Raw genomic sequence first — 27926 nt, forward strand, 5'->3', positions numbered from 1 at the left:
GACACTTACAGCCAGGGACACTTACTGCATTTGGGACACTTACAGCCAGGGACACTTACCGCATTTGGGACACTTACAGCCAGGGACACACCGCATTTGGGACATTTACAGCCAGGGACACTTACTGCATATGGGACACTTACAGCCAGGGACACTTACCGCATTTGGGACACTTACAGCCAGGGATACTTACCGCATTTGGGACACTTACAGCCAGGGACACTTACCGCATATGGGACACTTACAGCCAGGGACACTTACCGCATTTGGGACACTTACATCCAGGGACACTTACTGCATTTGGGACACTTACATCCAGGGACACTTACCGCATTTGGGACACTTACAGCCAAGGACACTTACCGCATTTGGGACACTTACATCCAGGGACACTTACCGCATTTGGGACACTTACAGCCAGGGACACTTACCGCATTTGGGACACTTACTGCCAGGGACACTTACTGCATTTGGGACACTTACATCCAGGGACACTTACCACATTTGCATCATGCGATCACATTGTCATGTGGACTTCATAGTCATGTGGAAGTCGTGCCCATTATCACTAATTTCTGTTCAAACACTCCTCTCTTCTCACCCTCCAATCATATGTACATTTACTTTTGACTTTTTTTTTTTTTTTAGCAGACACCATTGTCTAAAGAGACACATGAGTTGTTAACGGATCACCAGTTGGCCACAGACAGGTAAGGACTTGTGAAGCAGAATGACTGTCAATGACTGTCGACACTAATGTATCTGAGTCAGACGTTTACATTTACTTTATTTGCAGACGCATTTGTCCAAGGAGACGTACAAGTGAGGCAAATAACACATTACAAACATACAGCTGTCGAGGTGTCGGGCATAAGTGCAGCTAGACTGAGCTTCCAGTGAATGTCCAGGTACAAGCGTACGCAGTGCTGGAGCAAGAGCTACAGTGTCTTCCAAACAAAGCAAGAACCTAATAAGACAACTACTCAAGTCAACAGATATGCTCTTCCAACATGATGAAATTACTAAAAGCGTGACAGAGGAAGGGATCTTTTTAATTACACCTCATTTAATTCTAATTTTAATTTGAGAGACAAAAGTATTAATCAATGATTGATGTAATATAAAGTTATTAAAAAACTTAAGTAAACATTGACTGGGAGACAAAATGTTTCAAAATTTATCACATATTTCTGTCATATAAAATGGTTAAAATAAGTAAAAGAAATCATTAACTGGTAGACAAATTCAAAATGTATAATGCCTATGTTATATAACGCTATTAAAATAACTCAAAGAAAACATTGACTTTCCCAAGGAGATTTGGCATTGCAGTCAGTAGAGAAATGAGCCAGTTAAAATTATTATTGTTATATATATTCCGCCAGAATAAAAAATGTTTTCTTTTTCTGCTTTTCTGAATTTGTGCCTTTTCATACAGTAAAATCTGCTGCATTAAGTCCTAATTTAAATACATATGCTGCTAACCCAAAATGCCTCGAGATTAACTGGTCATAGTCCCCTAGCTGTAATCTGGTTATAATTTTTCTGTGAACTTAGTCCCTAAGATGATTTTCCAGGACGGTTGAGGTTTATTTCCCTCCTTCCAGGTTTACATGTTCAGGTCCACTGCTTTTACACTCACAGCGACACATACAATAAGCACAATTACCCTTTTATCTGAAGAGCACCTCATCCAGTTATTAAGGAAACCAGAGGACCCTGAGCGAGGGCAACGCACCATGCACCAAACTGGGGCTGGATCTGAACCCAAACCCAGGAGGTACTAGTCCATATGGAATGGAGATGTTTCGTTCTCCTGGAGGAAATTGTCTTCTCATAAATCTTCTCTTCTCAAATAATTTGTCTTCTCGTAAATCTTGGTCTCTGTGAGACATATTTACAGGTGAATGTAAGCTTGGGGTCATTTCACAGGGTCAGCTCCCCAGGAGTAAATGGGATTAAGGATCTTGCTCGAAAGCAGCACCAATCTAGCAGCTAGGGGATTCAAACCTGCAACCTTCCGATTATAGGCCTGCAATTCAGAGTCACACACTGCCAATCACACCACCATAATCAATCACCTGACATTTGTATAACTAATGCTCAATCTATTATTATTTATGCATAAAAATCTGTCTATTGCTTGAGGTGGTCTCATGAACTGAAGCTGTCTGTTTCTTACTGTTTTAGCGTGGGCTTGCAGTGAAGCTAATTTACCAACGGCTATCAGAAAACTCTGGAATTCATGTAAATTAATTAATGATACAATGCTGAGTCCATTTAATTTTCATCTATGGCAACAGATCAATTTCTGATATTGCAGTTCATCAGGAGCAAATGGCATACAGGACCCTTGAACTCATTAGGTAATAAATGCCCACACTGGGCCTTTCAACCAAGAGGAAATTAACAGGAATACAACTGATATCTTTGCAAAAGCAACTATGCTCATTTAGTGGCAATAATGTAAAATGGGCACCTCTATCATTTACTTCCATCCAAAGTGACATGCATTTCAAGAAGTATATGAATTTCTGGAGTAATTGGGGATTAGGGATCCACTGGTGATATGAGCACTCTTCCAACATTGGGACTTGAACCAGCAACCTTCTGATCACAACACAATCTTTCTAACTCAAATTGCTGCCCACCGCCACTATTATGCAGTGGCGCACACTGTTGTCTTGAAGGTCTGCTGTGTTACTCCACACTGCAGTACTTGTGAAGTATTTTACATTTATTTAACAGATGCTCTTCAAAGCCACAAACATTTTGGAGAATGCAGGATCAGCCAATCCCTGGAACAACTGGGGCTTAAGGGCCCTGCTCAAGGGCCTAATACTGACATCACTCTGCGAACCGTGGGAATTGATTTGGCAACCTTCTGATCAAACACACAGAGTCTTTACCAAAAGAGCCACACATCACGCACAGTTTCTGACCCCAGCTTATGAAAAACCTAGGCAGATGCTAGACAGCAACAGTGATAAGGGCTACTGTCATATTAGCGTGGCTTTAAAACATAAAGAGAAAGTGCATCGGGGCCAGTGTAAATCAGAACAAAAACATCTCACGCAAAGATATCCACTTGCACACAGGGTGCCTGAGTTGTATCAGAAGCAGTGTAAAGATTAATTCACCTCAACAGTGGGTCACATATAAGTGAAACATAGTAATCAAATAGCTATACAAGCAACACAAGCTGTCAGGCTTGGAGGCTTATGTTGTGTGGTTCAGTGGGTTAGGCTGCTATGTGAGTGATTAGAAGGTTGTAGGTTCAAATCCCAGTGTAAGTTGAACAACGTTACCATTGGGCCCTTGAGTAAAGTTGTAACCCATAATAGCTCTATTGTCATTAGCCCTGTTTTCTCCAAAAGGAAAAAATGACTCTCACTTTACTATACAATTAATATGTCTAAAGCCCTACTTCTTACTAGAATGTTTGGGGCTTTAGCCTGAAATGTATCCCTTGCAAAACCCTGTTGCCCTTGACTGACATATCATTTTCCTCAGCGATTCTCTTTTCTCCACATTTAACCTCCACAGAGTTGGGCAATCATTTTCGGGTTCACCACCAGGGTGCTCAGACGTATGTCATGAATTTCAGCAATGCAACTTGACAGGTAAATTATTCAGAAACGATTCAGCGGAATAGCATTTCAGCTGTTGTACAAGAGCCCTGTTACATAGCACACAGACTGTGGAGTCAGGCTTTGGCTGAGCGTGTGTTTTGTATGTTTTTCGGGATGGGTTCGGTATTACACAAATTAATAAATCAAACAGGGCGTTTTTCTGAGGACAGTCTTTGTCCCCGTTTAAACAAACACAAATCTAATCCAGCAAATCAAGGGAAAAATGCGATAATAGAAATGTCAACTGAGACAGGCTCTATTGTCACTGATATTTGCTTTTCACTTACGAACGGTTCTGGTTAATCGCAGAACAAGTTGCCCTGCGAGATGTGGCCCTTGTCTCACATGCGAGGCGCTGGGTGCATCCAGAGTGCCCCCTCGTGGACAAACAAGGAACTGTTCACTGGGAACATGTTCAAAATTGGGCCATGGGAACAGTAAACCCTCTATCTCAGCCTTTCTTCCCTGGTACCATATTGTTAGCTTCACACTTCGCCAAAAGTTCTGGGAAAGAAGCTTCACTTTACACTGTAGAGAATATGTTGGACTTCGTGTCACATATAAAAATGGCTGCGAAACCGTTTTTGGCTTTTTACAAATGAGTCGAGAATTCAGGGCACATGGGTATACTTCTAATAAGTCAAGAAGAATTCCGTTCCTGGCGTCAAAAACAGGAGAAAGTCAAGGCTGTTTTTGGTTATTCTCGTCCACTGAAAACTGAGATTTGCTGAAAATGCAATCAATTAAATGAAAATCACATGTCACATGGTTTTTCCACACTTGTGCTCAACTGATCTGTAATGATCATAGACTGAACTTAAACAACGTGCTGCAGACACAAAACCATATCACGTCTCGTGTTGCTAATACCTTGTGTCCCCGCCCCCGCAGATGAAAGCGTTCAGGTTTAACCAAGCTACAAAACCTCTTTCAGTTCATGAGCTGCTTTGTTTCAAATTCTGTGGCACGATGACTCTTTGTGATGTGTGTGTAGGCAGGTAGGGGTTTGAAGTCAATGGTAACAGCTGCTGTTTCTGCACCTGTCACCTGCCCTCCTGCTTTGTATCTTGTCACAACTCTCCGCGAAAAAAGCACCTCTGGTCCTTCCCTGCTTTCCAAAAATCTGGCCTGTCATCAGGACATAACTGACTGCCATTAAAGGAACATTCTAGAATTTCCTTGTCAGGAGAGTTAATAGTTTCTTTAGCTTCTAGTCTAGATGTTTTTTGTTTTTTGGGTTTAGGGGATTCAGAGAGGGAATGTCTAATCTCATTGTTGTAGCAGAACTTGTACAGAAAGAGCAATTCATGATGACTGGGGCAGCTTGTGTGGATTATAGACCTGGGAAGTGTGTCTATCGTAGACATGATCATTTCGGAGAAGCATATCAGTTTTCCAGAACACAGGCGCACGTTATGAGCGCGAGAGGACAGACTGAAGTAACCGTACACCTTTGTGAACTATATTGAAATCCATTTGGGTCCAGCAGCCAAGCTTTTACCTCTGAAACTGGAGTGATTTTTGTGTACATGACAATAACTGCATGAGAGAAGAATGAGAATCGGGATCCCTGCCAGAGGAGGGAACAGACACTGTCTCGATGTCGTACAAAGCAGGCACGACGTCTCGTATTACTGAAAACCACACATCTAGATGAGCCAAATTGTTATTGAGTCCCATCCAAGCCCTGATCCCTTTTTAGCATAAGTTTCTTGCAGTTTCCTCCAGGAGTGCCCAGTGTAAGTTCTGATACAGAAGTGATGCCAACTATTTACCATTTATATACATACTTTGGAATGTGCTAGTTTTCTCATATCCCATCATGCTCTCCTTTTTTAGACATATATATACATAGAGGCGAGAGTGAAGCTTAGGGTCAGACATTCATCCAGCGGCCCTGGAGGATTTTTAGGAGCTCAGGCAAGAGCCCGACAGAGTGGCTACTCAGCCAAGCAGGAGATTCAAACCCGCAACATTTCTATTACAAGGCCTAACACGCAGAGCCATGCACCACCCCAAAATACACACTATTTCCATGCTGAAAATTCTCAGCAGCGCCTGAGGCATCATGCTGATAGGATAACAGTACTCAGCCTTTTTACCCCAACAAGGACGTCTTTGAGCACTGGCAGGATTAAAAAAAAAAAGGGATGTGTTTGATGGGCATGTGGTGCCATCCTCTTTATCAGATTGTCTTGGTTCGCCCCCTACAGGTATGGCATTGGAAGGACATCAAGCCACTTAATGAATAATAGCTTTCATGCAAGTAAATTGGGAATAACTTACTAATATACCGTTAACTATTGATCGATTGTGTGTTTCAGCACATTTGACTAGTTAATGGGTAGCTGTTTGTCTGAAGTTCTGTGTTTGTGTATATCTGAGTTTAAGTTTTTCCACAACTAGAGGAGAATCATATACAGTTTGCGTATAGTGTGTGTTGTGTGTGTTTGCAGTGTTTTGTATGCACAGCAATAACCATTTACCTCTATTCAAGCCACACATTTGTGTGGGGCCCCTGAGGTTTGGGCCCCCTGTTGACCACAAACAGTCACTACACTAAATATTGAATAAACACTTATTTAGGAGATGCTAAAGCTGCATGTTCTGCTAACCAGCTAGCTAGCTACAATCTCCTAACTCTACTCAGTAGCTATTGATTGAACTTGTGTATCTGGGGGGAGATGAACCAGAAACAATAACCCCCCTCCCCCGTACATAACATGGGTGATAACCTACCCCTGTGTGTGTTGGAGAATTTTGCTCATGACCAAAGCCTTGAATCTTAATTGAAATAAGTAAAGCAATAAATGTCTTTAGAGTGAAGGATAGGACAGCTGAAATGGATGTGTTTTTATTGTTGTGTGCAGTTAGTTTACTCGTGGCCCTTGGCACCTTTGTCGTTCTCCCCAAAGTTCCCTCCTAATTTAGCGCTAATGATGATTAGGGAGGCGGGGCCTGCGCATCGACTGAACGAGGCACTTAATTTGGCACAACATGTGAGGTCCCATTAATGCGACAGGCCAATTAAGCACTCCGTCGGAAGCCGGGGTAATAAAAGCTTCTCATTAAACTCCCCGCATGCGGAAAAATGATGTTAAGATAATCTTGTTGTCGTTACGAGAGAACAGCCATGAGGGAATTGTTCAAACAATCCTCTGAACATGTGCTGAGCATCAAATAAATAGAGACATTTTACATTTATGTAATGTAATAAAGTATCTATCTATCTATCTATCTATCTATCTATCTATCTATCTATCTATCTATCTATCTATCCCCCAGATGTTTCAAAAACTGAATGAATCGCTAGATAAATAATGCGTGGAGTACAATGGTCCTAGCTAGCTGAATAAGCTTTCTACTTACAGGTGCAAAACACAAATACAAAATTGTGTCTTCATATGGTGCCTTGATGGTTCAGCGAGTTATGTTTTGCACTTAACCGGAAGGTTACCAGTTCATGTCCCATGATATGCAGATTGACCTCCATTAAACCATTGAGCAGGGCCTTAACCCCCAGATTCTCCAGAGCTAACCCTGCTGTCTCACCTATATGTCACTGGATGAAAGTGTGTGATGAATCAATGGATGAATCGATGATTTTGGTGATCATTGTCCTTTAGCTACTGTTCGGAATTTGTGGGAAACATAACTCTGGTTCTTAGAAGGAATAACAGCAATCCTTTTCCATCCTCTGTGTGTTAGTGGATCCCTACGGTTCCTGTCGTACCCAGTCCTTTCATTGACTCTGGTTTATGTTGATGGTGGACAAATATGGCATCAAAATAATTAAGGGTGAAATTATAGGGTGGATTTTTTACCTTGTGTCTGATTTTATGTGGGATTATTTAAGAAAAGAATAGTTGTAGTATATGTACAGTAAATGCAATTGAGTAATAGGGATAAAGGAATAGGCTGGCTTGATGAAAGGTGTAAAAATTTGATTACTCGAAACTAGTTGGAAACTAGTTTAATGTTTGAGGGATTCTTACACGTCCTGCTCACCCCATCACTAGGGTCGGATGTCAACGAAGGGTAATTTGGAATCCTCCGGAACCCATGTTGTATATGCAGGAAACATGTCCGATCTTCAGCTGAGGTAATGTTTCAGTCTCTTCAAGCTGACTGGCCTTTTTCTTTTCTATTTGATATGTTTTTGATTTTGTACAGCACTTTGGTCAGCTGCGGCTATTTTTAAATTTGCTAAACAAATAAATAATCACTTGACTAGACCAAGGAGTCCTGAAAGAATAAGATAAATAGCAGCACTCCTATTGGCTCATCTGTCATGTTTATTTTTAATTAGCTGTCAAATGCATTATGGGTATTGATACGTGACGTCTTTGAAGAGTGTTGATATATATGCAGCTTCTGACAATTATTCATCTCATATTCGTGATTTAACTAATGATGCCAGAAAATGCCACTTCTAATTCTGCTATAAGCAGCAGGTGACTGATTGCCTTTATTTGCATTTCATCTGCCCGGTAGAGGGTGCAATTGCACCCCCCAGTAAAATCGCCCATGATCTAATAATACATTAAGGAACACAGGGCCACTGCAGTCAGCATGTAATTATTCAGGTCCTACTGACCAGGGTTAGCAACTGATGCTAACTTGCTGCTTCCTGGCATCTTGAATCCTCCTAGGTCACACCCACTGACCCCAGGCTGGCACGTGTCCCCACTCTTACCTTACATAATAATAGCATAAATCTGCGCCTCCACCCCCCCCCCCCCCCCCCACCACCTCATACACCAAACCTAGACAGTCACCATTTCCCCTATTGGTAAGTAATTTATTTTCCATTATGTGCAATACCTTAATTACACACTACTTCATCTATTTCAGTGCGTATAAACACAAACAGCCGTGAAGGGAAACATTGCCTGTCCTTATTAATAGCCACGATATGAGTGTCAGCTGAATGACTAAACTATTAGTTTTTTCCGATTGCTTTGGAGCATTTCTCAAATGACAACTAACATTTGCAAAGCAATGAGTGTAATCCCCGCACCATAACGTCACTTCTGCACAGCACTACAACATTTCTCATTGCTTCACACAAGTTCCCAAATGTGCAAATGGTTTTGTACAATTGCCATCATTTGGCACAATTATCACTTGCTTTAGTCTTGTGGGTCAAAAGATACTATGTAGGTTCCCATTGTAATAATTTTAAATCCAAAACTTTATATGTATGAGATCATCATGTTAGTCACCACATGCAAAACCATTAACCAAGCTGTCAAAATGATGAAAAAATATATTGCTTAGACTGCGGTGATATGGCTTTGCTGATTCAGTACATGATTATGTTGTTTATTGCTGTTCTGCTGTTTTGTGTCACACAGTGCTGTGTCACTTTTTTGTCTGCAATTGTACTGTGTCTTTAGATCTGAAGAAGTTACACGTGCATGTGAGTGCATTTCCTGCCAGTGAACTTTACATACTGTAATGTAGAGCCTTGCGATGTTGAAACTGGTGTCCTTGATATGAATAAGTATCAGTTTGCTGAAGAAAAATAATCAGTCAGTGACAATGAGAAATTGGGAACTGACTGTCATTGAGAATCGTGGCGATCTGGAGCATTACACTAACATTCTGACAGCATCTAACCATTTTGACTCTCATGGTTAAAACGATGCTGATTGGACTTTTCATTTTGGTGGTGATGACTAATTCATGAACTGTTTTGAGAAAAGCCCTTATAGTCTTGAGAATGTTAAGTATTTTTCATAAATTGTGCCAAAGCAATAGAGAAAAACTGTAAATCCTTAAAAAAAAGCTGCCTTCTGGTGTTTGTGGCATAAATTTGCATGCAGATTTTTCAGTTATAAAATTAATCTAATAATAATTATCACAGCGTTCCAATCACAGCGTCTTAACTCACTGCCTCCCAATCCAGTGTCCCAACCCACTGCATCCCAGCCCACTGCATCTTAACTCACGGCGTCCCAGTCTACTGTACCCTGGTTCACTGCATCCAAACTCACTGTGTCCTTGCCCACTGTATCTTGGCCCTGCTTTTGGAAGACTTATAAGAATATTATTCACCTGGCAAATTGTCCACCTGAAACTACGCTGGAACATTCTACAAAGCTGGGATCTTCCTGTTTGGAGAGACGCAGCACTTTCATGCTGTAAGAAGGAACGAGATAATAATTCATGGTGCAAATCAAAGAGAAACATAAGAAGCACAGACAGCAGTTCAGTTTGCCCTTTATTGCACACCGTATATGCCTGTGTTTCCTAACACGACTCGGGAATGAGTAGGTCTGTTTGCTCATCTGCGTGGAAATCGGCAGCCCTCTGTAAACATAATGAACTTCCAGTATTTCACTCCATAGCCTCTCCCTGGTGGGGGGATGTTGTGTGAGACCACACAAGGGAAGTCACATGGCACTCTTTGCCGCCCACTTCCTGTTCATAAAGACGGAGCCTCTGTGAGTCTCTGCCATTTGCCAGGCCTCTGTTCTTAATTGAGAGGAAGTGAGGTAAATGTTAGGGGCATGAGCCAGCCAATCAGAACTTCTCACTCAATGGGCCCCGCCTTGCGACTGGTCATCAGCGTGAGCCCAGTGATAGTCTCGTGCTTTGCAGAATATATACACCCAAACAAAATGCCTGGTGCTTCACAGTGCCATGTGAGTGGGTTGTCATATAACTTCTACAAAATTCAATCTAAGTTCAAATTTTGCGGAAAAAGCCATCTATAGACGTCATACCAGGTACTCATTGCTACCCTTAAAATGTATATTTTGCATCAGAATACTTACATGTTGAGCACATACTACAAGACAACCTTAGGCAACAACAGAACAACAGAACGAATCACACCGTGTTATGGTCCTAGCTTCTTGTTAGCCTGCGACACTCTGTCTACATTATTGCTGTCTAGCTAAGTTACGTTGGTGCTGATTCCCTACAGCAGGAGTGCTTTCCAGTTCTAAAAGGCTGCTGTGGCATCTGGTGACCCCTACTGGCAGGTCTCAGAACAGCAGGTCACGGGAGCAGAGCCCCAAGAGCAGAGCTGGATGGGCGACTGTGAGCAATACGATGTTGCCGTTGTGAACCAAGTTCGGAGGAGGTACACCCCGTGTCCACAGGGGGCACTGTGGTGCCGATGTTCCTCTCCCCCTCACTCTGCCGGGAAAAGAGAGACAGAAAGACACTCTTATTTTGAATTCAAAGGCCAGCTTTGCCATCAGAAGGGTAAGCGGTATGGCCAGCATTCTTTATATTTGCTGGAGAGAGACCAGGCTCTCTTTCCATGTTTCTGGAAGATGCTCCTCATGCCAGCATCTTCATTTATAACATAGCTTCACTAGCTTTTTGTGTCCAGTGTGAAAACAAACAGCAAGACTCTCATGAAACCGATTCATATTCATATATAACAGACACTTTTATCCAAAGCAACATACAATCTGGAGAGCATGGTCAGCCAGTCCCTGGAGCGACCTCATATGCTTGTGGTTGATAATTGTAAATTGAGTGTATGTTACAGGTTTATTATCAAGTAATATGTACTGTACGGGCTATACTTTTATACGACCGGCAGCGAAGCTGGTTTGTTTACCCCAGCAAACACATGAGTAATGCCTTGTGCTGTGACGTTATGTTGGCTGCAATGTGGCTGGGTGACTTTTCAGGGAATTTTCCAGCTCCGTTATAATCTAATCTGACCACTGTCACATATGTCATCAGTCGCCAACGGAAACGTCGTTATGCAAAGTATGACCGTTTATCAATAATGGGCTCGCTGATAAGCAAATGCAAAATGCTATTTTTGCTTTTCTCCTTTTTTCATAAACGCAAACGTCCTCTTCTGATTTCTTTCAGCCAGCGAAAACAGATGCTAATTCGGTCTCTCGTAAAAATGGAGCAGCACGAAGCAAACGTTCGTAAAGTGGGGGATACCTGTACTCATCTGAATTATTTAACAGGTGTGCGGCGTCCTTCCATGTCATAGCACAATTACATTTTAAATATTTAGAAGATACTTTTATCCAAAGCAATATACAATTGAGAAAGCAGGAAAAGCCAGTCCCATTTGGACTCTGCTGACCGGGGGATTTCGAATCAAATCAAAGTTTATTTATAAAGCACTTTCAAACAACCAAGGCTGACCAAAGTGCTGCACAGATTCACATAATTAAAAAAACGATAAAAAACATCAAATAAGAAACATAAAATGAAGCAGGTCAACAGGAGCAGAGCTGGAGGGGAGACTGGGTGGATGATTTGAACCAGCAACCTTCTGATCACATCCTAACCTGCAGACCCTCATCCCATCCCTATATTTTATATCTACCTATCATTGTCAGGATTGGGGTGTGGGGGGTGGGGGCTAGGGCCTATCCCAGGCAGCACAGGCCACACTGCAGGCTGGATTTACACCCTAATACAAATCATCCAGGCTACAATTCAAGCTGAAAGTGAAAGTGGCCCCGATTACTCAAGTTCATGTCCAGGATCTGGCAGTGCAACATCCTGAGGAATTCAGCGAGCTAGACGCCTTAGCGACTGCACACCCGCTCTTATCTCGCCGGTGGCCCCCCGCAAACCAGGATGCATCTGTGTCTGCTTATCATTCTTATCTCATTGCTTCAAATAATCCCAGGCTTTCCTGCCCGAAAAGCGGCACAAATACACCGGGAGCCGTTGATAACCTTCGACTTTAGTATCTGAATTTGCAATTGTTTTTACCCTGAAAGCATGAACACCCTCATGCTTAGCAGTGGATAATAGGGCCGGGCTTTGTTATTATGTGAATGTTTCCAGAAATTTCTGAAAACACAATAGCAGGAGGTAAAGTAAGGTTAAGGATAATTTTTTTTTCTTTCTTGTGGGCCTGTAATGTGGACGATTTTAAAAGTCAACAGAACAAGTGCAATTTAAGTTCGTAAGTCTATACAGTAAGTCAGACCCATAATACTGTCCCATGTTAGTATATAAGGTAATGTTTTTGCACCCTTAATCTTTTTCTGAACTGGTTGGCACAGATTAAATCAGTGGTTCTCAGTCCTGTTCCTAGCGCCACCCCCCCTCATCAGAGTGTTTTCATTCCAACCCAACCTTAATCAGGATTACATGGTCCACGAGGAACAGGATTAAATGGTTCAACACTAAGTGTTACCACCCCACCCCCCCCCCCCAAACAGGGGGGTTTTCACAGATACTTTTTTTGTAAAGCTGCATACAATTAAGAACACAGGGTCAGACAGTGTCTGGGACAACTGCAGGCTGAGGGCCTTGCTCAGGGGCCCGATGGTGACATCACTCGCAGCCATGGGACTCGAACCAGCAGCCATCCGATCACAGCTGCAGCATCCTAACCTGCTAAGCCACATGCATTTCTCTGTGCCTCAGCGTGCAGAATAGCACAGAAAGCATGTAGCGTCTCTAGGGGTCCTACCTAGTGCTTCCCTTCTGACCACCCTCTGCTTTATATATATATATATATATATATATATATATATATATATATATATATATATATATATATATATATATATATATATATATATATATATATATATATATATATATATATAGGTTTTGGCTGAGTTAGGGGAGTATTGGATGGACCAGCAGAAAATCATATGGGCCAGTCCCATAATAATCCACTTGGGTACAAAATCGTACTTTTTATCAGTTTTTAAATGACCCGTTGCATTACTAAGACCAAATGAACAAAGAGAAAGAAAAATCAATTTGAGTCTCAACTGCACTTTTCCTCCCATCGATTTAAGCACGCGAACACATGCCTGTCAGCCACAATACTTTTATTGCATAGTGTGCAGTGTGTTATACTGTAAGACTGCTTATGCAATATATATATTTTTTAATCTGAATATGTTTTTAAAGAGTTTTGTTCATTATCCAGCATCATTTAAGGAATGTTCCCCAAGTTCCTGAGGACATTTGTTGTTTGCTGCTTAAAATTCCTTAAGGCAGCTTGGGGGAAAAAAAGTGTCCTTCTACATTTTAACTGGCTTATAGTTATAATCTTGTATTTGCGATGTCCCACCACCAGAGGGAGCATTTTCAGACGTTCTGATTAAAGGCCTGTCATAACAGCGATTATGCATATAATGTGCCAAGATTTCCACAGCCAGCAGGGAGCAGTGTGCAGCTCAGTAGCTCAGCATTCTCAGTTCGTGTTCTGGAAGGTCATGGGTTCGAATGACATGGCTGATAGGACTGGAGGGCCTTTCAGCATGGCCCCTAAATGCTGGCTGACCCCTGACCCCTGACTCCTCAGTTGTGTGTTGCTCTGGACAAAAGCGTTCACCTTGTTCATGAATATTCAGAAATAGCAATCAATCATCTCTGACCATTTCGGTCACCCAGCAAGAATCTGCAGCGGCGGTGTCAAGATATCGAAGGGGTGGGGGGGCAGTCTTTAAGCCGCAATGCCTCCCCCCCCGCCTCATTATGCACAAGCTTACTGTCCAAGCAGTGATTTTGATCAGAGGCTGAAGGAAAGCATAGAAATTCAGCATTTCCTCAAGGTCCAGATTTGCCCACCTCTGGTTTACTACAGAGTGTGTAAAACACCCTCCATTCCCGTGCCCTCGTTTTAGAGCAAATTACTTCTATTCTTAAAAAGACGATTTAGCTCATAGCCTTCAGGTGCTCCCCTGTGCCCACTAAAATAGACAGGGCTACAAGACACATGAAACACAAGGCCTAGATTAAAGAGAAATGGGTTTTTTTTTTTCTCGCCGAGAGATTGGCCCTGTTACTTTGCTCAGCGGTGATGAATACCTGTGGGAGTTCTTGCCCTTATTTCGCGAAAGTGAGGCTTCCAGAACGACCGACGGCATTATTATTCTGCCACGGCAGCATGGCGTGTGGAGACGTAAGTGAGACGAGCGGCGAATAAAATGCCGTCAGAGGGAAAAATCGGAAAAAATAGCCATCAAGTCAAATGTAATTCAAAAACACATTTCTGCTCAAAACATACAGCTTTTACAACCAAAAGGAAGCATCGATCCCATATTTTCCACACGTAACAGATAAATGACTGCATGATCCATCCAATGTTAGATGTAACCTAACAATCGTATGATTTCCATTCGATACATAAGCAACTTTTTTAGCTTTAATGTTCCCCTTTTAAATACACTGAACACTCAAGATTTTAAATGCACGCGGGCACCATTCCCCCTGTTGTAACAATGCCAGTGACGCAGCAACAGCCCAAAAAGAAAGACGTCCCATATTTACCCATGGAGCATAGTGCTGGAGGTCCTGAGGGGGGCGGCCTACTGAAAAGCAGCCCGCACCATCCTGTCGCTCAGGGGCTGGGTGGGTCGGAAGTTATCGCCCAGCATTCCGTCGTTGCCCTCGGGAAGCTCCGCCCCTTTGACGTGAGATCGCAGCCTCCGGAATTCCTCGATCTGTGGGGACTCATCCAGGTCAGGGTCAGAGTATAAGGGCTTACCGTCGCCATGGTTACCAGCCAGCGGGGACGAAGCATTCGCCTACATCAGACCTACATTTATCGCGCAGACGTTAATATCCAGCGTGACGTATGATTGAGTAGGCAGGGTGAGCCAGTCTCTGGGGGGGGTTAAGGGCCTCACTCAAGGGCCTGACCGTCACATCACTCTGCCAAGCACAAGATTTCAACTAGCGACCTTCTGATTGTAGGCACAGTGTCCCAATCTGCTGAACCACAAAACATCCCAGCTTCCAAACTGATGCATATAGAATTTGTGTTTAACACAGATAAAGTGTCGACTTTATCTTTGCCTAATCTTCAGATCGTAAACATTTAAGGGGATGTTTTTAATTGCTGAATTCATGCATCCATGACTAATACAGACAAACTGATGTGTGAGGAATTTGTGTTTAAAAACAGACCAGCCTGTGCATTTTTATATATGGTGCACATGGAGACAAAACTGTGACATCATTTCCTGACATTCATTCCATAATAGGAATGACAGGAGCAAAGGATAATTCACTACAACTTACTAAAACCATGATAAGGAAGAGGGCTACGTGTGGAGCCTCTTGTCGGGGTGGGAATCTCAGCCAAAACTGCAGGTGGCCAGACTTTACCTTGGAAAGAGGCCACAGAAAAGCCCCCCCCCCCCCCTCCGGGAGATCATACATTCAATTCACAGCTTTGCTTTGTTCTTTCATCCAGGCTTCGAAAAGACAGACATGATCGTCTAACCAAAGTATCCAAAACAGGCGACTGTAGCTTCATCTCGCCCTTTGCTGAGTGAAACATAATTAGAGGGAATAGTATTTAAATTTGAAAAAAATGAATAATATGTTTAAAAAGGTACACATTACGAAAATGCAATGCTTTTTAGACAGTGGACCCCAGCCAAAGAGTGACAAAAGACCAAATGCACCATGGGAGCTGAAACGCCCTGGATTTCAAGTAAATAAACAAGGCTTTACTGCATCGTGACTATTACTGGCGAAGTCTCGGCCCCAAGCCACAGCTAAACGGCAACCATGACTGCCACTGGGCGCTGCAGTGAAATCATACTCAAAGTTTATCAAAGCTGGGGCTCGCGGTCCCGTTCAAAGGGTTATAGCTTACTGATTTAGCCATTGGCATCTAGCACAGGGGTCTCCAACTCCGGTCCTGGAGGGCTACCGTCCAGTAGGTTTTCTATCCTACCTGGTTTCTGATGAGCCACACCTGTTATCAGGTAAATACCAGGAACAGGTGTGGCTCATCAGAAGCCAGGTAGGATAGAAAACCTACAGGATAGTAGCTCTCCAGGACCGGAGATGGAGACGCCTGATCTTATATTATAATTATAAAATGGGCAATCAGAGGCTGGTACCAACTGACAGGTAACCGCAGTGCATCCATTGTCCGCTCCCAGCAGCTGTGTCAACAGTCCACAGATGGGTACACTGTAAGTTCCAATGTGACAATGTCTCTCCACCTTACTTGTATTATTGCGGATATTCAGCGGCTATTTATGATAAGCAAAGTGAAAAGTGAAAGTCAAAGGCAGCTAGTGCTATATACCTAAGGTGCTGTGCAATAAGCAGCCAAAGAAAATACTTAAATGATCGTTATGTTGGTGAGGCTATGCTATTATGCCTGCCAGAGTGTGCTAGCTTAGCCATGGCAAAATCTCTCCTAAAGTCACCCCAGTATTTACAGGAAGCGTCCATTTATTTAACGACTTAACTACAAGCACAACCTGTTGGGATAATCATTAGCTCATCAAATTATTCAGCTACTTAAGAGAATGAATTGATGAAAGTGATTAATTGTCAACACAGCACAACAAAACGTGTCCTTTGCATTTAACCTATATGTGACATAATACAGTAATATCCTATTGACTCGCTTATAACGGAATATCGTCTATATCAGACGAGGGCTGCTGGTCTCAGCCATGCACTTTCACAAACATGCAGAAAAAGCATCAGATATAGCGGAGTCGCTTATAACGGAATTTCGCTTATAACGGAAAAACGATTTGGTCCCAAGGTCCACTTTTAGCTGTAATTTTGTTCGTTATAACGGACATGCAGGCTCCGCCTACAAGGCGCGTGGCATGCTGGTGATATCTAGCATAGATACGTAGTCTGGATGATTAATAGTCACGCATCTATGGCCTGTACTCCGAAGCGGGGTTACTGGCTTATCGGGGTAACTTGTCGGATTTAAGGTAGTCTGGGCATAATGAAAGTGAACGAATATGAAGTCCATTTAAACTGTGGTACCTTAAATCCAACAAGTTACCCCAATAAGCCAGTAACCCCGCTTCGTAGTACAGGCCAAGTCAGGAAAAGTTGGATTACTACATGTACAATATAATAATCTGTACCACAAGTGTACAGGGGTGTGGCATGAGTAAATGGTGTCCTGTAGTTGTGTTCTGGGCATACAGCAACTCTGGATATAACCGATTGTTTTGCCAGGTCCCTCGAAGTCCATTACAACTGGATTTTACTGTAGTGGGCAACAATTACAGCATTTAGCACCCAGACAGCTCATGCTGGACATGCTGTCCTGCTCATGGATTCAAACTAGCAATTTGGTCATATGCTTCCCTAACCATTAGGCTACCACTGCCCACTGCCTTGGTCATAGACACATGCCGTAGATGTTGGGTTGATGGTGAAATTCACCAAAATCATGAAACAGCAGAGATGCTGCTAAGGAGGGGTTTGGGAACTTTAGCGGTGTTCATCTAACCATCCAACAAGATATCAGTGACTTTTGTCGAGAACGGAAGAAATTCTTGTTACTTTTTAATGGGTTACTGTTCAGTTTCATATATTCTAATGATAAATCGGGCTGTTTTTTTCCCGGAGCAAATATACACTCTTAATACCAAGATAAACAGCTTTAAGCATTTCCTTTGACGGCTTAAGACTTTCATACAGCACTGTATTAAAAATGCTTTAGTTTCATTTGCCTGTGACTGATCCCGATTGGAGGCTTTTCCAATAAGCCACTTCAAATGGACATTAAGGGGTGGAGGGAAATAGCTCATGTTACAGAGGGAGGGGGGGGCGGCGTTGACTTCAAAGCGATTTCTTGAACACCGGCAGTTGAAACGGGGGGCCTCTCCCAGACTGACGGCTTAATAACCCAATAACCCCCCCCCCCCCACACACACACACACACACACACACAGGGTCAATGGTGTGGCTCATACCTGGATCTGAGAGACAGTCAGTGGGTACCGGTATAGGATCCAGGTGACATGCTCGCTGCAGGGGGGCATCGTAAGCGAGCCCTCGTACACCCAGTAGTCCCGCAAAAGGGGATCTGCAGACCGATACACAGCAGCCAATCAGAACGAGTTCAGCCGGTGGTCACATCCAATCAGTGCTGTTCGGGGGGCAGGGTTAAGGCCAGTGGCAGGAAGTAGGGGTAGGTTGAACAAGTTGCTGGTTTGTTATACCTGTCCCTTATTCCTTTCTGATGTGTGAATTGGTGTTTTTTTATTGGTTCTTAATCCTGGTCTTAATCCTGGCGAAATCCTTGCACAACTGCCTCACATCCACATCCCACACATACTTTCGTTGTTTTCATAGTTTTTTTTGTGCACTACTGTTTCCCATCCTTAAAATGTCCCTTGAGACATGTAACAGGATGCCAAGGAAGATCAAATCTTTATCAGAGTGTGGTGAAATGATCTTCTTTACATTGGATTACTTACCAGGAAGCAACGTGTTGGGATTGAAGCACGGGATGATTTTTGTCTTCCCCTGATGAAGGAAAAGAAATTAAATGGTTTTAACTACTAATACATTGTAAAATGTGATTATTCTTAAAAATATTTCTCTCTCGCAGTCCAGAAGGCTTGAAGATACTTCAGAAATCAAACATGAAAGAAGCATCCAAGCAACTACTAACCAAGGCCAATTCAGTCTGATCATAATTCCACTGTGCTGTGTCTCTCTGTAGAACGCTACCATCCATACAGTGCTGTATATCAGCTGTTATCAGAACACCAGGCTTTGTTAGAAGATCTGTCTGCACCATAATGATGACCTCACTACATAAGGGGCGTGTGTTTTGTAGTTTTGAAACTCCAGACAGGATTACAGAATTATTTACAGTAATTTTTGCAGGTTTATTCCTGTCTTACCATTCAGGATTAATATGACAACATAAGAGGTAACAGGTCAATTCACTTTGCTATTCACTTTTCAGAATGATCAGAAGGTTTATAACAGTCTTCTAATAAGATTACAAGCCTGTCCTGGAGCTGTCAAGGGCAAATATTATATCCTGGCCCCAATACTGGAATCACCAACAATCACACCATGTTTAATACCACTTCTGGCGTCTTAGTCACCCCATGCTTAGTCGAGTCCCTCATCGCTTCGGTGTCCTGGATTCAATGGCAGCTGCATGATTCTTTATTTGTAGGAGCCGACTGTTTGCATTAGCAAGTCGGTGAACCTAATAAACGTGCAATTCGATAGCACCTGCAGCCCTCGGGTAAACCCTGCGGGTGACAGCGCAAGTATTCACGTGGAAATCTCGCTTTCTGCATCAATCCACTAAAAGGTGATGCAGATTCTCGGGTCGCCATGCCATCCCTCATCACACGTCGTGGGTATTTGCCCTAGCGACAGATGAATGGTAACACAAACAAAGTCACCTTGTACTGTAAGTCCTGCAGCACCTCGGTGATGGCCTTCAGCCCCAGGTGCTCCTTTCCGATCTGTGGGAAAGAAAAAAAAAACTAACAGACAGGAAAGTCATGTGATCTGCAAAAATAATAAAAGTTAATGTTCAATGTGACTCGTACCCCTAATCACACCAAAGAATGTTCCTTTTACATCTAATAGTATTATTAAGCTGTCTTTCTGCCTATGCCAGTGTCCATCACTCCTGGAAGTTAAATGCTCTGCTCAAGGGCCTAAGAATAGCATCACTCTGCCAGGCCATGGGTTCTGAAATAACAACCTTCTGATCACACTTGAAAACAGATCTGATAAGTTCTGTGTAAAGAGACAAATTACATAATAGTAATAATAATAATCATCATCACTTTATTGATCCCCATGGGGAAATAGTCTTTACGCCTCCCTCGACTTGCCCTTTGTAGAGTAAGCTGTCTGCGAAGGGCAGCCACCCGTGGCAGTGCCCAGGGAGCTGGGGGTTAAGGTCCGTGTTCAAGGTCCCACAGAATTTTTGTTTTCTTCCAAAACAAATCAGTAGTTTTTACTGAGGCTCCTGCCAGGACACATTGTGTTTGCAGGACAGTGGTTTCCTTCCAAGCTTCTCTTTAAGTTGCGATTTCTTTTAGCAGAGTTAAGAACCAGCTGCAAGCTGACGTCCATATGATATGAGCGTAGCGGGATTTGCGGCACTACCTGTACGAAGAGAGCGATTATCAGGATGCCGTTCTTCTTCCCCAGAGCCTCTTCAACACTGTTGAACAGTTTGCTGTTCCAGTGAATCAGGTGCAGCTGCAGAGAAAAGACAGACGAGTCCAATCCCAGCTGTGCTGGCAAAAATGAAGGAGGTCTGTGTCACCGGGCCACTGGGAATTCTCAGTGTGCAAGCTAAGAAGGCAGCAGACTGCACATAAACAGCTTTGTTAAGCGTGCTCATTCATTTCTTATTAATTGTCTCTAGTATTTTTCTGTGGGTTATTCATGTCGCGAATCTTTTGAACTTCTCAATTGAAGAGGAAAAATGCTAGGAATTCATAAAGACAGGCAACGGCGTAGGGGAGAGTTTGATACTGTTGGCAAAATTTTAAGTAATTTAAATACAAAGGTCTATTCATTCGGAGGAAGGAAGAAGCCAAACTAAATATTGTAGGGCAAATATTGTGGCAGATATAAAGCAGGATATTTCTTGGTAATAGGTCAATGTTTATCAAAAAATGACTACATTGACTGTTTCTACATTGTAAAGTATTAGGTTAATTGTGCATGTGCCAAAAAACATACTTTATGCGACAGGTAAACAGACCGCATCCTCCCTAAAAAAAACATATGTAAATAAACGTTAAAATCACATCATAGATTTTAAAGTCTTTTTACAAGGTCCGCTACTAGCAAGGCGGCACCAGCCCAGAGCCGCTGTCGTTATTTATAGCTTATTTATGTGGCTGTTTACACTGCGGACGCTGCGAAGCATCACGGATCACGGTGTACCTGCCCTCTCCACGAACAGCAAACAAAACATCGGGCCCCTAGGCCACCTTCGGTACACACGCGGTTCAGGTAGCACCTGTTTTCAGTCACTGGGACGGGTTCAAGGGCCCTATTGTGTCCCGGTACACCTGCTGGAGACAGGTTATCGAATTGCACCCTCAACACCATCCCCCCACCCCAAATAATCAAGCTTACTTACAGTAGCCGGCTGCTCTAGTTCATCTGATATATCAGAGGCTGGCTTATGGCACTAGCGTAATATCAGATGCACTGCGAATCATGCTAAAGGAATAGCAGGATGTTGTGTTGCAGAAAGAGAAAGTTGTTCATTACATCAAATAATTAGTCCTTAAAAAACAACATGCACCTTAATAATCAGCTGCCTTGTATTTAAATTCATTTGGAATTGCTTCTTTTTTTGCGAAACCTTCCAAAATGCTACATGCAGTAAGAACCAAACAGATATACGAATGTTACTTTGTTACTTTAGGCCAAAACACCAAAATGAAGGCTGCTGGGTAGCATGTCGTCTCCTACGCGGGACGCTTGGGCAGCATTTTAGTGCCAAAAGTTAAATGAGACAGAGGAAAAAAATATGTAGCGACAACAGTCCACTAATCAGTGGCTTGAGGGGGCGGTGAAGCTTCAGTGTTGATTAGCAGACTGGTGTTACGTCGTTTTTTTTGTTGTTGTTGTTCTTTGCAGAAAACGAAAGATCGTTCTGCAAGCCAGAATTAATATATAATATATAATAATAACTGAAAATATATTAAGGGCTGTATAAAACATCCTCTTGAACTGGACTATGGGACCACTACTGTAAATTATGTCTTGAGATAAGAGATGACTGAACAGCACCATCTCCTCTCACATTTAAAGTCATCCCTAGTCATCTGTGTGTATCTGCCCCTCTAGTGTAGTAACTGTTTTTGGCCAATAGTGCCATTTAATGCATGGTGCCATTTAAATGTGTGGTTTGATTGGTGGGTGAACTGAAGCCTACATTGACCCTCTTTGGGGCAAAGGATCTGCCTCTAGCGGCTATGGAGAGCATGGAGATGACAATGGCGATGATGCCGGCGATCCAGCTCTGCTTGAGCGACGTGAGGCTCACCTCCATGGGGAAGGCCTTGAAGTTGACGGTGTGCTCAGATCCTCGCTGGTTCTCCTTTCCCCAGTGAAATCGCACCTCGTGCAGCTCATACTCGTGCTCACTAGTCAGCGGCCCTCCAGTCACCACTGAAAGCGGGAAGATCAGCATGAAGCAGCCCAGTAAGGGGGCACTAGGGGATACCAGTTAATCAGGGGTGATTCTAGGGTTTCATTTAAATGGGGGGGGGGCATAAGAGGGGCCATAATTCATGCCGAGTCGCCAACCTTAACAATAGCCAATGATATGTTTTGAGTGAGTGAGTGACAGGAGAAGGGGCACTCCAGGGGCCAATCAGCTCTCAGTCAGTGCCGTTGTGGCCCCACCCCTGCATACACCTGTGTTAATCCGAGATTTTGAGTATAGTTCCGTTGTATTTTTTTTTTTATAGAAGCTGGTAGCCTGCACTGAATTTCTGGAGCATCTCTCTGAGATCCACAGCTTGTAGACATCTTCCTGTCTCTGCCCATGCACCAAAATGGTAATTTTCCCATGATGCCTCTCATGTGCCTTCAGGCTCATCCTAATTCGATCCACGTTGGCCCCATAAAGGACCCTAATTCCCAAATCGACATCACATTCCCTCCCCGGCTCTGGGACTGAATGTGGTTGTGTTGACTGTGCCAACTAGACTCATACTAGCCGACCCAAAAACCAACTTACTGCCTCGTTTGTTCAGCCAGGATGGCTTGGAATTAGAACATTTACTTTATAAATGGCATCAGAGGCAGCTGAAATGTTGTGGACAAAAAGATTCTCTTCTATCAATCTGCTAGTCAGCTTCTGGTTTGGAATATCAGGTCCTGAACCCACAGACTAGCATTGTCCAGAGGTTCTGAAATAGCCAGATCCGGTGCTCTGAATCCAACCACAAATGTACCACGCAAAAGCCAACACCCCCCGCCCACTCCCAGCAATTATCGAGTGATCAATAAATCAGTAAAAGTATATTCGCAACGTAAGCAGTCATTTTTACAGTAATACATATTAATCCATATGAATATTCCTCATAAGACTTCAGGGAATCGACTTTATCTGATTTATGGTTCTATCTGTGTTTTTCATTTCCTGCTGTCTACTGTAAATCTCTCAATAAAATCTCGTTAAAAATGTATCTGTTATATGCATTTTCATAATTCATTTTCATGCACCATAGGTCTCCCTTGAAATGACACAAGTAAAAGGCGTTAGACAGCTTTCTTACAAAAGTAAAATAAGCCAGAAACAGGATGATTAAGACATAACTCTGTCATAAGCGAACCGTAGGTAGAAGCTGCACGCGGTAGCTGCGCATTTCAAGTCAAATGTTTCAGTATCTTTGCAGAATTCCTTGTTCTTGGGTTTGCACATATTGCCATCCTGAATATACTGTCACCCATTCCCAGTACCCCAACAATCAATCCATCCATCTATCCATACATCTATCCACTGATCAGTTAGCCTGGTCAGAGTTTTGGGAGGGGCCTGGAGCCCATTTCAAGTTGGGCTGATCACCAGGCTGGGACACATCTGGATGGGCTACCTTCAACAATCCATCCATCCATCCATCTTCTATTCAGTTCTCATGGCCTAGGTCAGTGTTTCTAAACTGGTGGGTCCCAGTGGTGAGACGATTTTCAGGGGAGTGCATGCTTAAAAAAAATATTTCATCATCCCCTGGTCAACAACTTTTCAGTGAATTTGGGTCATGACTTACTGACTAAGGAACAATGTTTATCCTGAGGCTAAACCAACTAAGAATCACTGGGCTGGGTCACAATGGGTCTGGATCCTATCTCAGGCAGTGCAAGGCTAGGGTTACACCCTTGGGCGATCTCCGTCTCCTAGGACCTGTCCAGTCATCTAGAGGCTCAGCCCAGACAATCACAAGGCGCTTATGGGTTAAGGAGTCAGCTTACCTGACTTGGACCTCAGTAGGATGCGCACGGTGTGCCCGTCGTTGATGACCTCGCAGTCGCGGCACACCACGTAGTTGTGCGTGAGTCGCCTCTCCAGGAGGGAGGGGTCGTAGCGTGCCTCCCGGGAGTTCAGGTTGATGGGTGACTGACATTCACCGTTTGCTTCCGGAAAAAGGAGGCCCCACTCGACACCTAGAAGACAAACAGCAGAACAGTTAATTGGGATGGTGTGTGGCTCAGTGGGTTCAGATGCTATGCAAGTCATCAGAAGGTTATTGGTTCAAATCCTGTGGCTGGTAGAGTGATGTAGCCATTCGGCCCTTGAACAAGACCCTTCACCACTAATTAATCCAGAAACCAGCTGCTCCTGCTGTTTTAATTGTGTGTTGCTTTGGCTAAAAGCATCTGCTAAATGAAAACACCCATTTCCTTCCCACACAAAAGAATAAACCAGAGCTGAGGCAAATCTGCCAGACATTCCTGTCACTGAACCCCTGAGCTGGATTGCAGTGCTGCCACCCCTCTGCCCATAATGTTTCCCCTGCCAGGTCTCAGGTTCACGGATGCTAGCAAGGGCCAGAACTGTGTCTCCCCTCACCAGTGAGCTTCGACACACAGGCCAGTTAGTGAATCATGAACTGAGCAGATTAACGTATTGCTTTTCCAAACCTAGACTGATACATCGCTATTTTTCAGTCATGTTTGTTTACCAGCTGGAGCGATGCCTGCTCATTTTCATCAAACATCTGCTGAGGTGCTTTCAGCAAGGATAAATTAGAGTTATTTCTCACTTACATAGTCTGAATAGACGTATCGCCGTGTGTCAAGGATAAATACATTCAGAGAACTGAGTCCTTTCGACGTTTGAGGGAAGTGGGAATTTTTGTTCGCGTTAAATCATTAGCGGCACGAAAATCTGGTCAAGTGTCATTTGTAGGTGGTGGAGGGAGGCTGAGTGACCTTGGACGAGTCTGACCCGGTTAGCTAGCAGCCAGAGGCTGTTCGAACTGCCTGCCTTCCCCACACGGACGTACCGTCTGCTACGACAGCGTCCTTGGATAGCAGGAACATTCGATTTTATGGGAGATGCAAATACACACCGCTGCTATTTTGTACATAATATATGACTGAGGGTTCTTGATATTATTTTACAGTCAGAAATTTCTCATAGGTCTTTTTTTATTTGTTTAAGAGAATAATATGATTATAAAAACATAAATCTTGCGAATAGCACGAGGCAATAAAGTAATACAAACCCCCCGGTCAGCACCTACACTCGCGAGATTTTTATTTTCATGACGGAAGCTTTCGCCTAATTTACATTTAAAGTGCATTTTGCAGCACGTTGTAGTGTCTAGACATTCAGGCGGAAAGTTACTCCCCTTGATACATAACACCCAATGTTGGTGTCGATAAAATTTGCTTTCATTATGAGAAAAACCGTGTCTCGAGATATAAATTATGGGGATTCATGGTTGAGTATTGGCGAAGAGTAAAATTTATATATGTTTACTTTTAAGAAAACCTAGCCCTTTGGAAGTTTTCCCTCAAAACATTAAGTCTTAAGCTGTTCCAGGAGATTCTAAACACAATCTCTCTCATCTATCCATTCATCCTTTTCTCCCCAGTCATTTTAGTATTGGATGTTTCACATAACCATAAAATATTTGTATGAAAAGATTTCGACTTATTTTAGGCCAGTCACAAGCACAGAGGGCAAACAGAAGAATATCTTAATTCTTCTGCACAAAACACATGGATTTTTTTTTAACACGATCATTATTCACGCGGATGACCATGCATGTTAATCCAATTATAACCAATGCTTACACAGTTGCAATACAGACACGCGATCAAATCCATAACCATACAAGCGTAGAGCAACCGTGTGTGATGGAAATCAATAAAACTGTATCTCTGGCTTCATTTGTTCATTCGTGTATTTATTTTGCCCCCCATCCTGTATGGTTTCCTGCCTTGCATCCTCCGTGGTAGGCTCCGGACACTCCGCGGTTACAAAAATGTATCTATGGATCTATTTATTTTCTTTGTTTGTTTGTTTGTTTGATTGATTTTATGTTTCTTAACTCCAAACTTGCGTATCCCACGGACTCTTGCAGTCATGCGCACAGCTGATTCACGTTCGGTAAAACTTATACGATACGTTTCCATCCCTGACCCATGTGTCAGGGCCAGTGGCATGTCGCAGACGCGTCATTCACAGGCAATAATTTACGTTTGATAGGATGAACACCAACCCCATGTTTGGATAACAAAATGCTTCCATTGAACGATTCACGACTCACAGTAAGATGTCAATTGTCAACATTTACGAATAAAAAAGTGATAAATCCCAAAGTGTTTTTCTTTGAAAATAAAAATGTAGGCCTAAAAATTTCACGTAATTTATTGGAAGGAAAAAAAATACTGCTTCGATGTTTCTTAAATACCAATCGGACAGAAAATAAAATGCAAAATTTCAAAAATAAAATTTTAGTAAAACTTTCCTATGGTTTAGAGGGAATTGCTGGGCTTGCTAAAAATACTGATACTTTTACTCTGTATAATTATGCTCCCGTAGTTTTCTATTTCAGCTGTCACTCAAAAGTTTACACCTACGTTGTAATGTTGCACATACTACGGGACAGCACTTATTATTACTTAATTATTGTTCTAAATAAATGGTATGAGTCTGTGGGTTATCAAACAGGCGACTTTCACTGCACTCTGCACACGACAATAAAACCTTTAAATCCACGGGCTAAAAAATTGCAGAAGATGCTTTGATCTTTGTTGAAAGCACCTGACAGTACAAGAGGCCAGATTAATGAAGTAGTAAGTACTGACTGACAATATTAAGTATCGGGTGACAATAGAAAACGGGCACAATTTCAAAACAAAAATGAAAGAGCGGAAATTTTAAACCTGACAGCATGTTACGGTAAGAAGTTCTCGGGTTACAAGTAGGAGAACGGATAAAGCTCTGATATTTCACGACCGCTGCATTTCTTACCTTCCTCGTACCCCCACTGCACATCATCCTTCTCAGTGTAGTGATCAGAATCTTCAATCATGTTGTCCGCCATCAGGGACAGGTGCTCAGCAATGCCGTTTGAGGAAGATGAGCATAAGATTCGTTCCGGACGACTCCCGGTCCCTGTTCCTCCCCCGATCGAGAAGAAGAGGCGAGGCGCTGGGCGGTGGGAGGTCTGCGACGGCCCCCCCTCCTTCGGTAAGCCGCGGGTCTTGATGTTGCCCCACTTTCTCAGACGTCGTGACGCGGCTTCGCAAAGTGAGGATGAAGGCTGAGGAACTGTCAGATTGGACACTCGCTCCCCCAGTTTCCCCACCTCCGTCTTTTTGCTACCTTGTCAATACAACTCACTTTTCTATCTATATCTACTCACGCTCCGTCTCTCTCTTTATCCCGTTCTCTTTTTCTCCCTCCCTCCCTCAGTATCTCCCTCCATGTCAGCAGAGTCCTGCAGTTTATAGAGATGACAGATAAACTCTCGTTCCGCTGAGATCCCCGATCCCTCACAAGGACAATGGCTCGAGGACTCACACCCCAGGATGGAGCGGGAGTTACTTGTGATTGGCTGCACCGAAGCGTCT

At 43.0% G+C, this 27926-nt stretch overlaps 1 protein-coding gene across 1 annotated transcript; it reads right to left on the reverse strand.

Annotated features, from left to right (window-relative positions):
* Nucleotides 1-9845: 9845 nt before the first annotated feature.
* Nucleotides 9846-27863, reverse strand: LOC125739641 (carbonic anhydrase-related protein-like). The gene is made up of 9 exons (XM_049009963.1): nucleotides 27325-27863; nucleotides 24312-24503; nucleotides 22378-22502; nucleotides 20472-20567; nucleotides 19754-19816; nucleotides 18803-18851; nucleotides 18296-18408; nucleotides 14871-15043; nucleotides 9846-10781 (listed from the first exon to the last, which is right to left on the reverse strand). Exons 1-8 carry the CDS (start codon nucleotides 27395-27397, stop codon nucleotides 14909-14911), a joined length of 846 nt encoding a protein of 281 aa, XP_048865920.1. The 5' UTR covers nucleotides 27398-27863; the 3' UTR covers nucleotides 9846-10781; nucleotides 14871-14908.
* Nucleotides 27864-27926: the final 63 nt, after the last annotated feature.

The sequence above is a fragment of the Brienomyrus brachyistius genome, chromosome 4, assembly GCF_023856365.1.
Source record: "Brienomyrus brachyistius isolate T26 chromosome 4, BBRACH_0.4, whole genome shotgun sequence".
In the NCBI taxonomy this organism is placed as follows: Eukaryota; Metazoa; Chordata; class Actinopteri; order Osteoglossiformes; family Mormyridae; genus Brienomyrus; species Brienomyrus brachyistius.